Source organism: Cydia pomonella, chromosome 3 (genome assembly GCF_033807575.1).
Source record: "Cydia pomonella isolate Wapato2018A chromosome 3, ilCydPomo1, whole genome shotgun sequence".
NCBI lineage: Eukaryota > Metazoa > Arthropoda > Insecta > Lepidoptera > Tortricidae > Cydia > Cydia pomonella.
The window spans coordinates 25,081,968-25,095,199 of NC_084705.1; the positions used below are offsets into that span (position 1 = coordinate 25,081,968).

At 35.1% G+C, this 13,232-nt stretch overlaps 1 protein-coding gene across 2 annotated transcripts in view; it reads right to left on the reverse strand.

Moving 5' to 3' along the window:
- Positions 1-13,232, reverse strand: part of LOC133516385 (cell adhesion molecule Dscam2-like) — an 85,549-nt gene that overhangs the window by 27,280 nt on the left and 45,037 nt on the right. For both annotated transcript variants that reach the window (XM_061849290.1, XM_061849291.1), the window contains exons 17-18: positions 13,068-13,158; positions 12,512-12,594 (exon numbers count right to left, since the gene is read on the reverse strand). In XM_061849290.1, coding sequence (XP_061705274.1) covers positions 12,512-12,594; positions 13,068-13,158 — 174 coding nt within the window. The remainder of the gene's footprint in view (positions 1-12,511; positions 12,595-13,067; positions 13,159-13,232) is intronic.

Genomic DNA, 13,232 nt, shown 5'->3' on the forward strand with positions numbered 1-13,232 from the left:
CGGCAGTTCTCAATCACCGGAGAGAATTATACTGAGGCGTGGGCTATTCTGAAAAAGAGATATAATAACAAGAGATATATCGCGAATACCGTGTTTAAGAAGCTTTTTGGACAACGAGCGTTATCTCAAGAATCGGCTTCTGTGATTAAGCAGCTGTTAGATACTACTGTTGAATGTATGAACGCGCTGAAGAATTTGGGTTTGCCTACCGATCAGTGGGGTGCAATCGTCACGTTTGTCGTCATATCTAAGTTAGATGTAAGCAGTCATAAACAGTGGGAAGAGACAATTAGTGAAGATAGTTCTGATGATCTGCCTGGATTTGAAAGATTGAAGCAATTCTTGGAAACGCGGTTTCGCACACTAGAGATGGTAGAACCTGCAAGTAGAAGTTACAAACAACCACCGAGTATTAAACCGAAGTCATTTCATACAACGGCAAGCAACGATGATCTGCAATGCACCTTCTGCAAAGAAAAGCACTACATACATAATTGTAAGCAGTTTAGTAAGCTACCCATTGAAGAGAGATATAGCCACGTTCAAGGCAACAACTTGTGCTATAATTGTCTTATACCGAATCACACCGTGTTTAAATGCAAACAACGCACGACATGTCAAATCTGTAAAAGAAAACACCACTCCTTATTACATAGAGAAAAGAAGCAAGTAAGTGAAGATAAACAGGTTACAACTGCAACGAAAGAGGATCCGCCTGCACACACAAACGAAGAAAAGTTTGTCACCAAGGTTACAGCGCATGTGGCAAGCGGGGAACAGCCTGGTGAGAATGTATGGTTAGCCACAGCACTGGTAGATGTTACATCGAGTTCAGGTCAGTCACACGTCTTCCGTGCTCTCATTGATCCAGGTTCAGAGGTGTCACTGGTAACATCAAGAGTCGTCGATTTATTAGGTTTAAAGAAAAACGAGATCAGCGGCGTCATGTTTGGTGTTGGTGAAGGTAATCGCACATCTCTTAAGCACTTAGTAGATTTACAGATTACGTCTAGATATGATACAAATTTCTCATTTAATGTAAACAACGCATATGTATTGAGGTCTATAACGCGTTTCTTACCTGAAAGGGAAATTAGAGGCTATAATTGGCCACAGCTTAAGGATTTACATCTGGCTGACCCCACCTTCAACGTACCAGGTAGGATAGATATTTTACTTAGTACGAAAATCTATGCAAAGATAATAGATAGTGGTTTGATTAGGGGGCCAGGTGACGTAATCGCGCAGCACACCCGTCTCGGGTGGATCTTGTCAGGTGATATTGAGGTAAATTCAAACAGGTCTCATTATGTCAGGAGCTTTCACATCACAAGACAGATCAAGGAAGAAGACAATCTACTAAGAAAATTCTGGGAATTGGAAATACAACTTTACACAACCAAGAAAGCTTGGTCTAAGGAGGAAGAAAGTTGTGAAGAAATCTCCAAAAATACAACAGTAAGAGATGAAACAGGTAAGTATGAAGACTATGAAGTACATCTGCCTCTGAAACAAACAAAACAAGAAACAATAAAGGTTTGCGGTGAAACAAAGCAACAAGCAACTAACAAATTCCAACAACTAGAAAGGAAGTTCCAGAGAAATGGAAAACTAAAGGAAGAATTCACGAAAGTCACCAATGAATGTTTGAATTTAGGTCATATGAAGAAAGAAGAGAAGGAAGATGAAAGGGAAGGGATTTACTTAGCCCAACACCCTATCATTCGTGAGGACAAGGACGCCACAAGGGTACGGGCTGTATACGGTGCGTCGTTGAACGGATACAACGGTCGATCCTTAACTGACAGCATGCTCGTGGGGCCTACCTTGCAACCTGACTTACGCAGCCTCATCATTCGCTGGAGATGTCACAAAATCTGTGTGGTAGGCGATATAGTCAAGATGTATCGTCAAGTAAGAATGACAAACAACCATACCGATTTACAGCGAATAGTGTGGCAAGACGAAGCTTATGGCAACTTGGAAAGTAATCAGCTGTTAACAGTCACTTCTGGAACCGCCGCGGTACTTTGGTTAGCAGTACGAACGCTACTTCAATTAGCTGATAATGAATCTGAAAGGTATCTACGAAGCGCGGCAGTTGGTAAGGACTTCGTCTACATGGACGACTTGTTGACTGGCCATGAATACTTATCTGAAATGAAGGTAATATGCAATGAAGTTAACAAGTTATTAAAGAAAGGTGGCTTTCACATACAGAAATGTTTAAGCAACTCTGAAGAGTTGTTAAAGTACTTACAAGAGGTTAGTGACAGTAAAGATACAGTGAACAGTCTGGAAATAAAGCAAGATAAGGTAATAAAAATACTTGGACTTACCTGGGACAGGAACGAAGACACCTTTAAAATAACGGTGAACTTACCGGAACTCAGGAATCCTGTAACAAAAAGGTTAGTTTTATCAGATGTGGCCAGTCGCTTCGATCCCTTAGGATGGCTAGCTCCAGTCGTCATAACAGCGAAAGTCATGATACAGAAATTATGGCTTTGCAACCATGGGTGGGATGAAGAACTGCCCAGTGAATTGGTTAATGAATGGGTTACTTACCGGGATGAGCTGAACGAACTGCAAATGATCGGAGTCTCACGGTGGATGAAAATCACAGCAGGCTGCAAGGATTTACAACTGCATGGGTTCCCTGACGCATCATTCGTTGTTGACGCCGCAGTAGTTTATGCGAGAGTCGTGAGTAGTCCGAAATTAGAACTTTACGCCGCAGCCTTGTGTGCAGAGCTATTGCATGAGCTCTCAAACTTACTGAAGACGAGAGAAGAAGAAGGGAAAACCAAGACAAGTCGAGGAGCAGCTGAAATGGAAAAAATAGAAATGAGATGTATAAGATACTACCAATATATTTTGGTATATGAAGATAAAATTAAGCATCTGAAAAGGAAAGGTGAAATTCAGGCAAAAAGTTGTTTAATCACACTGACCCCATACTTAGATAAACCTGGTCTGTTGAGGGTCGTTGGCGGCCTTAACAGCTCTTCCATAAAAGAACAAGCAAAGCAACATATCAAAAAACTAATGATAAAAGAGGCTTCCGTAAGAACTTTGCACATAGAAATTCTGATTATAATGATATACATTCGAAGCATAATATGTTGGATTATCTGTTTAAAGGCAACTATCAGACAAGTTACGCTCGGCTGCAGAACATGTATTCTGGAAGAGGCTACAGTTTCCGCTTACCACTACTTTACATATAAACCGCACGCTTGTATATCACCATCGTGATCTACAAACCTGAGTCCAAAAGGGTGGGCGTTCAGCCTTTAAAATACTTACATCCAATTACAGTTTAAAAGTAAATACCTATTTTTCAGGTAGCATCTCAATCAGACTTAGGTATAGTCGCGAATACCTAAGTAACTAAGGTTAAACGTTCATTACATAACCGCTTTCCCGTTGCGTATCTCAATACATGTGCATACTTACCTATAAACGTAACTTGTAATCATTGAGATGATTTAAGTGGTTATTTAACAAATAAACCACTCGTTATTATTTCGTCAACATCAAACATCATTTAAAAGACTTTATTATGTTAGAGTAAGATTTATACTCGAGTGTGTTCACTAGATTGTTTGTGAAAAATAAGATGTAACGAGTTTCCATGTTCGTACTTAATCATAAACATTATTTACTAAAAAGTTTGTTTAGCTAACATTAAGTTTTGTATTTAGTAACTAAAACAATCCATACAGTCCATTACAATTGAATCGTGTTAACCGTGTTAGCAAACAAAATGTTATTTTCTAAGATAAAATAAATTTATAGTCGTAAGTACGTAAAAAATGTTACATGTTACATGCCCTATGTCAGATCGCTTTTAATATTTGTGATATATTTGCTTATATTATTTTGTTAAATTGCTCAGTTTACATTATTTAGACGCGAAATGAACTAATTAGGAAACATTTACTATTGAAATTATACTTTAATTCTATGAATCTAAGGTTCAAAGCAGTTCATTCATGGTTGATAACATAATATGTTCATACACCTCTTAAATGTAAACGAGCACTTGGGTGATGGGATTTGTTTACTTCTTTTACATTATTAATTAGTTAGAACACATTTTGTGGGTACCTAGCTTGACTAGTTATGTAGTACGTAATTAGCACCAAGCTAACTTGTTCGTGATATAATAATATTTTCTACGGCCCGACCATAGATCGATATTGTGTTTCCAATGAATAAAATGTACCTACATTTTGTTAGATTAGATAATTACCGCCGATACAGTAGTTTAAATTGTATTGAGTAAGGAACTATAGTTTTTATGACTATTTGGTTTCATAGTTTGCATGTCGACTGTTAGTTGTTAACTTAATCGACTAGATTTTTATGCCCTATGTTTTTTCGGTTAAAGTTTACAATGTACTGGTGTTATTATGCGGGTTTAGGTCAACGAATATTTTCTTACTCATTCTAGAGCTTGGTTTAAAAACTGTTGTTTTTGGTGGGCGATATGTTAAGTCGAAATTTGATTAGCTATACGCACCTATACATGTATACCTATATGTACCTATGATGAGCCATCCCACCGCTGCATTTTTAGTTGCAATAAATAGTCATAAGCGTATGGACCTGTTTTAATTTCTTCTAACACCTTCACTCCAAAATGAACCTTAACGTCTAGAACAAGTATTCTTAAGAGCTTTGCGTGTGACGTATGAATGACAAACATACTTAATTATGTTTAACACTGAATTCGTAAAGTTTAGTAAATATTCAAATATTTTCTCGAGTCGGCTCGTCTCGATTTAAAACACTCCCGTCTGTCGTGTTTTAATGTGTGGCCACTCGTTGTGATTTTCCTATTTTTCGCACGTGTATCGTAATGTACAATTTCCCAAACCTGCTTCTAAATCGTCGCATTTTGTTCTTAAATCGATAACGCAAAGTACTCAATTTTTATCCCAGGCTCGACGCGCCCCCGGCGCAGATATATGCAACAGATACAAATTCCATTTTAGTCCGCTGTGCGCTGGGCGCCGTTGTAGGGTACGCGCTGCGCGCAACATCGCAGAAGGAACGTGTACCTTTAATTTCCTCACATGTCACACACACATCACATTCCGGACCTATTGCCAGGCAGATACCACCTCAGAAAATGACTTTCTTTCTATTCCTTCGGGAATAGGTAATGTAGTATTAACTTAGAAGCAATTCACTTCGTACGTACATATATTACTCAATGTAGTTTATCTTTCTTTATATTCAAACTATAATTTATTATGTCGAATGCCGGACGACTTGTGGGCCAAGATAACCACTGAGTGGGAGTCCCACGAATCTAACCGTGGAGCCGGTAGGCCTCGTTGGCGATGGCGGGATAACTTGGACTCCTTTTTGAGAGGCTGGCCAGATAAAGCACAAAACAGAGACGAATGGAAAAAGAGGCCTTTTCCCAGCAGTAGGACACAACAGTGAGCTCTGAACACTAAACTGTAGTTTATCTTATTTTGTAAACTTGTTTATAAGTACCTACTTATCTATAATGAATTATATGAATTTATATTTTGCAAAATTAGCATGGAAGAAAGTATTTGAATGGTAATATTAAATATAACATCTCAACCTAAAAGAATTATTTAACCACACAGAATAAACAAAACCACGATTAAAAGTTTAAACAAATTCAGCCCGGCAAGTAGATACTTCAGTGTAAGTAGTGAAACCGCAGCTACCGAACCGCAACGTTAAACCACATATGGACTTCATAATCCTCTTTACATTCATCTATAGATACTATTGTTTTTTGCATGGATTGATTGATAAGCTAATAATAGGCTTGAAGAGGCATCGTCAAATTTCGGATTTAAAGGAGAATTGAATTATCGTTAAAAGCTGGCAATTGCAGCGATGCATTCAGTTTTAGTATCGATATTATTGATTCTATATTATAATAATCTACTTTTGTTGGAATTTTTATAATTTAGAATTTGCAGAAATTGTATTATTCAGTTTGCCGAAAGTTTTTAGAGTAGAGAAATCTGTAATAATTTGTCCGTCATTCTTTATTTGAATGCGTGTTTTAACTCTTTCTCATGACGTGTAAAAAAAATTAATAGGATAGGATCACTCTGAAATGCACACGGCTCATTCTCGCAAAGCCTTCTATGTATTTATGGCGATTTTGGATCCTCAGAGGTTTTGTATGAAATTAATGAGTTTCATGAGGTACTTGTCGAGATTAAAATTTATTTACTAATAAAAATGTATGCAAAATATTTTTTCTGATGTCATAGGAATACTGTGAGATATCAGAACCTGCTGATATGAAATATTTTATGTCTTGTTTATCGCATAACTGTGATGTATTGGGTCAAAATCAGAGAGGTGAGAATCATGCTTCTGACAAAGATTTTCTTAATAAAATAACGTGATATTACTAAAATACTTGTTTCAAAATGAAGGTTCTGCGCATAATTACACGGCACTTATCATATTTATTTTTCTACGATAATATTTTATTCGATTTTAAACAAAAAAGGTCCAAATAGTCATTTCGGGAACGCGTCCTTATACCATGTTTCATAGTTGGCACAAGTCAAAAATGTTTAAAATTAAGACTCAAAATTGATTTTTTTTAATATTACCTTTGAAAATCATTAAATTACGAATATACGTATAAATTAAATTTACAACAGTTTAATTTCTTCATATTTTGCCTATTCAAATGCTGTCTGACGTTTATTAAATCATTCAGTGAGCGCGGTGGACATCGATCGATGTAACTAAAACAAAACGCGCTAGGTGGCGTTAGCGAGCAACAGTGTGAAGTTCAGTAGTCAAAGGAAAAGACGTGTTCCGTGTTTACGGAAAAAAATAATTGATTTTGTTGGAAAGTACCTTTTAATTTCGTAAGTGGGAAGCGTACTTTAATTCCCTGTCACTACGGGAACGCTGTTTGGTGATTAGTTTTTCAAAAATTTGCATACTTTTTGCTAAATTATTATAAATATTACAGCTCACTTGTTCCTAACCTCTAAAACCAATATCTAACACGGCGGCGTCAAGCGTGATATGAAAATATTCATCGGATAGTCATTTCGGGAACGGTCATTTCGGAAACGTTCTCGTATATGACAGGCGTTCTCGAAATGACTTTAGCGTTCCCGAAATGATACGGGCGTTCCTGAAATGACAATTTTCGGGCAAAATGACGCTCTAATGCTTTTAAAAACATGTAACCATGCAAAATTTTGGTTTTAGGGAACCATTTAATACGGGTAACATGGAAAATGATAAAAATGAAGAGAAAAAGAAGCAAAAAAAAACGTTCAAAACAGGACAGTATAGCTTATAAAAAACATCGTGAAAAGGCTAATGCAAGGAAACGCAAGTTTTTAGATAAAATGACACCTGAACAAAGAGAGATGAAGAGACTGAAAGATAGGAAATATTACCAAAGAAAGAAGGCTGAAAATAAAGTTAAGACTGTTAGTGATATGACTGAAAAACAGAAGAGGAAACAAAGAAAGTTGTGGAGAAAAAATCTCAAAAGTATAGACAGAAAAAAAAGATGAAAGCAAATATTTTAGCTAAGAGCCCACCAGATTCTGAAAATGAGATAGAAAACGATAATCGCGTGTCAAGGAAGAAATCAGGAAGAAAATAGGTTAAAAAAGATAAAGCACAGGCTTACAGAACTGTTAAAAAACAGAAAGATAAAATACAGAAAATGCAAAGAATTATAGATCAGTTGCGAAAAAAGTAAAGAAACAGAAGACGCGAAGAAAGAGCATCCCAAAAAATGCTGATACGCCTACTCGCAAAGTTGATGAATTAACAAGAGGATGTTCTGTTACTCCTGAAATTCGTAAGCGTCTATTATTTGGCGAAGTTTTGACAACCCAACTAAAAGACATTGATAAATTACTAAAAAATTCTAAACAGCGAGAGGCTTTTCAAAAACTTGTCAGTGGCAACCGTATCAAAAAACATCGTTTAAATAATATGACCAAACAATTTATACGCAAAAATAAAAATAATGACAACATTTTAATATCTAATCGGAAGCGTCCAACATTTTTAATCACTAATCAGATTCGTGGAGATATTCATAAGTTTTTTGAGCGGGATGATATCAGCAGAATGTGCCCTGGTAAGAAAGACTGCATCAAGGGAAATAAACAAAAGTGGTTGCTTCTATACTTGAAGGCCAAAACTGAGTTTAACTTTTGATACTCGTGTTGCTCATTCTATAAGTACAAAGAAAGGTATAATACTGTAAATGTATATATTATATTCATGTCCAAAATATGCAAAAACTAGACGTTGTAGTCATTTAGGGAACGTAAACGTCATTTAGGGAACTTCATTGTCATTTTGGGAACACTCCCATCATTTTCGGGAACATCACAAAAACTGCAAATTTATCACTAATGAGTAATGCTATAGTTATATCTTGCATATACAACCTGAAATGACCTTTCAACATTTGTATTTACATTTAACATTTAATTGATAACGTACTGCACAAATGTATACAATAAATTAAATTTTTGAAACGAAATTTACACTAATTGAAAATCTATAGAGAGTAATTTGAAAAATAAGTCTTTTTATTATAAAAATATACAAAATAATAGCATTTACCGATAGAGGGACAGGTTAATTATAATTTCTTGACGGTGATTATTAATGGCATTGGTTATATTATTATTAAAAAAAATAATTAAAAGTGTTCCCGAAATGATTTAAGGCCCTGGCATTTTTCTTATTAACAGGTAGAATTTCTAAAATATATATTTGTGTGCGTGCCTCTTCACAGGAAAGGTTCATGCCAAATGACACAACATATTCCACTAGTTAATTTTCTTCAAAACAAAACTTGATTTCTCAGATATTTCAAAACCGAAAATGCTCACCTCTCTGATTTTGACCCCATACTTATGACGTCGCTGTTGAATGACATGCTATTAATTCGTTAAGTATGTAGTATAAATCGATCAAATTGTAATCAGTTGTAAAAGAACTAGGCTTCGTCACAAAAATAAAATTGAAACCTATTGTGTTGCTGAGCCCACGAAGCTCATAATATATGAGAGTCAACCAAATGTATAGCCAAATGAGGAGTGTCTTTTCAAAAAGGCTTATTTCCACTGTAAACCCTTTTTGGGAAATGGAGAAAAACATAAACCCACAGATTCCATTTCGTAATTATACTTTTATTTTCGATATTATACTAACGTAAGTTGACATAAATGCTAGGGTACTGTATACGTTTCTTCATCCATCTAAATATATATTTAAATTACTATATAATTTCAGAATGAAGCCCTTTTGGGGCGAACAGTAGAAAGTAAGCCGTTTTGTTGTGGCCTTTTTTGATTTGTACATTTCTGAAATAAACTTTTAGAAATGGATAACTTTTTATTCACATTAAATAAACATGCTTACAACTTATTCGTACGTCAGTAGTTACTGAGTCAGAAGATAATCAAAGTGCAATAACATTATCGGCCAAGGAGCACTGTGTAAAACGAAGAAATATCCTATCAAGTGAATTAATTTTCTCTGGAGTTAGATTTATGATTTCTCTGTATCTGTATAATATACCTAATGCCATTACTGCCATAGGTACGATTAAATGAAATACTATTTGAACCTTTTTTTAGAGAATAAAAAGAGACATTCAGAACGTAAATATTAACGATATGCGCAATTTTATGTAAAAAGAAGAAAAATGGAAATAATTAAGCCTTTTTGTATTGTGCAAACTAATAATCAAAATAAAAATCGTTGAGAAGTTATAATATATCGGGTGTTCCAGAAAGTATAAGCTCGTATTTGGAGTGCCCCCATGTCTTTACTAATAATGATAAGAAAAAAGTTTGAATGAAGGTTTTCTGTTGCCATTTTTAACAACAAATACAGTAAAAAATGCGAGGCATTTCTCCCAAAAAGCGTAAAATAATCGTGCACAAATGGTGTACAATCCTTAACATAGCGTTAAAAGAGTTGACCAAAAAAATTTTGGTCAGTAAGATTTGAAAATTGGTTTCTAGAAAAAACATGTCTCTAAGCAGTTCAATTGAGACGTATGTATATTAAAGGAATCGTAATCTGATATAATAAGGTGGCTAGCGTTTGATTTGAAAAATCAGCAGAGTTGCGGGCGGAGCGATATCAGCCTACGAGACACGTCACCTAAAACCGAATCAGAGCACCCCACTATTCACGTGGTCTTGTCTGTCCTACCCCTAGAGAGCAATTGCGAAAACGGAGGCGAGGATGGAAGGGCTGTTCTTCCACAGCGCCGGAGCTACCCAGATCTAACAGCTTTACCCTGCCGCAGTTGCGTCCCGGCCCCCTCACCGCTCACCATACCGTCCATATTGTAAATTTTAACCCTTGAATACACCCTCTCCAACAAAGAGCTATAGTTGCGCACATTTTGTGAATGGGCAGTAAGTTTTTTAAGGACCAAATGAAAGGGAAGTAATCAAATTACGGCTATTTTTTTTTTGTTTGAAATTCAGCTAAATAGCAAAAGGGGTAGGTTAGGTTGGTTATACATTTGCTGATCAACTGATTTTTGATGAATTTGAACAAAATGAAATAATCCGCTTACCCACTGAATCTACTGATTGTTTATCAAAATTTGATTAATGGTGGATCGCTTTACTCCCGATCAAATAACCAACCAAAATAATAATAATGATAATTTGCCAACCAAATCAATGTAGAGCAGCTCAGTATGACATTAATTACGAACTTGCTGACCAAGTATACACTTTGACTGACCAAATATATATTTTTATTCATCAAAATAGGAATATTTTGCAGATCGATTAAATGATACCCCAATTTAAATAATATGTATTTTTAGAAGGGCCACTCCTTACATATAAGTAATTAAAAGTGAAATAAATGTTTTGCAGTAATAACAAAATCTTGAAAAAAAATGTATGCCTACAATTATAGAACTCGTGTTGCCATGCAAATTTAGCTAAGTGTAGGATCAACCGACTCCATAAAACCCTCATAATTGCGTTTTTAAGAAGAACGAAGAAATTAACATAGAGATTGGAAAGTTTGCAAGAAATAATAAAACAAAAGTCATTTCATTACACGAGTACAAAGTTCCTAACTAGGCCGTTAACTTAAATGATTTAAATGTCTAAACCAACAGGCTCGGAGGCATGTTTACTTTTTGTTCACAACAATAGCGTAGATTTATCGTACTTGAAACTTCTCAGAAATTTTCAACAAACTTAACGTGTTCACAACAAAAATAAAGAGAATTTTAAATCATAATATTTCCATCTTTTTCCAACGTTAATTATTCCCAGCTGCAGATTCTGGTACTTATTTAAAACTTGAACAAAACTTTTTCATATAAGGGGCTTTAAAAAAGGTATGATTTTGATTTCAGTATCAATGTGTCAAGGTTATGGTTTTGTAATATGGGCATCGTTCACTCTTTTAGTCTTGTTATATGAAAGGTAAAAACGTTTATTTGAACATTTTTTTTGTATTTTTTTTTTGGTTGTAAATAAGTTATATTAAACAATATTTAATGAATTAATATGCATTGTCCTAACAAGCGCAACGCTCCCAACCCTATTCTGCTTCCATCTGATAATTCTTAAGCATATTCAATGAAAGGTCCCAGTAGGTAATATAACTTTCGGGTACAGAAGAGATTTTCCATGTATGTACTTATTGTACTTACTAGACGGGCAAAACAATACATAGCATATATAAATATAGAAAACACATATACTGTATTTAACCGAATCCGGCTCCATAAAACGGGAAGGTGAGAAGCAATTATAAAAGCAATAAGAAACTTTTGGGCGGTAATTTTAATGACGACAATAAAGCTTTACGAGGGGAGTTCACAAAGTGAGCTCTTTGTTAATTCACCTATAACAATTGTTACGTATTCCAATTGTTACATATTACGACTGGTTCAAAGTTTCATGAGTACGATCGAATCTCAGATAACAGCGGGTCTGGCATAAAACATAACCACAATTTGGTTATGGGTGACCGTTCAAATGCTTTTGCTAACGTGATACTCGTATTGTTTCAGCAACGTTACTAGAAAGGTCGATTGCAAAAGCTACAGCTGCACTCTTAAATGATAAATGGCAAAAAATAACTGGTATTAAAGAATTCGTAAAGGTAACTGTAAAAAAATAATTAAAAAAAACATTCATCAAGATAGAAGTCAAATCTATGAAACGGCAGTGCAAACCTGTCATAATATCGTAAAATAGCTATAAATTAAAATTTCAAAAATTCGAACGGCTGGCGTCAGTCATGGTCTCTCTACTGTACCAACGTTTAAAAAAGTAATATATCAGACCTATGTCTGAGTCTGACCGACTTTGTCTTTCAAACTAATAAAATAGTTGAAGTTAGAAAGTCTACTAAGTTTTACGATTCCAAATTTCTTACATTCAACACAAATGCTAGTTATACAAGTTCAAACTATTGTTATCAGATAAAGTTTTCTTAAACTTACCGCCTTCCCTGGTATCTTGAAATAAAGGGACTGAAAATGGCCCAGTCCCAGCACTATTAAAGGCTGCAATGGATACAGCATACCTACAAGCAAATATAAAAAAATAAATAAAACGTGACAGCGTAGGTAATACATTATGTAAGGGAAAATCATTCATTCAAGTTGCAAAAGCAACCCCCATAGAATGATACCCCGCCTTACACGTCGATCTAATTTTTTTTCGTTTGTCAAGATGGCGTCTGACTGACGCCATAACTGTTGTTTATTTTTATATGTCTTCAGTGACATTTGGACAAATTAAGACAATTCGATCGACGTAAGAATCATCAAAATCGCATCACGCGTTTGGTCTAGAGTGTCACAAAAAAACAAACATACATGCATACATTGCTAAACACATTAGACATTACCCACCTCGGGTATATTTAAAATAGTTACAAAAATTTGACATGTGTAATATCGAATCTTCGTACTTCGTCAATTTCAACCACCATTAAGTTATTACATCTTGAAGTTTGAAGCTCATATCGAAATTATTTTGAAAAGTTGCTGTTACCTGACTCCTTTCAAAAGTCCTGTTATTGTATTTTCTTGTTTCGAGTACAATGAAGCTGTTTTAATGATTTTATCACTTGGCTCTTGGTTTTCTGTTAAATAAATATTAAATATTAACACATTTCCCCAATAGGTTAAAATTTCACTAGAGAGAAAAACTTCTTCA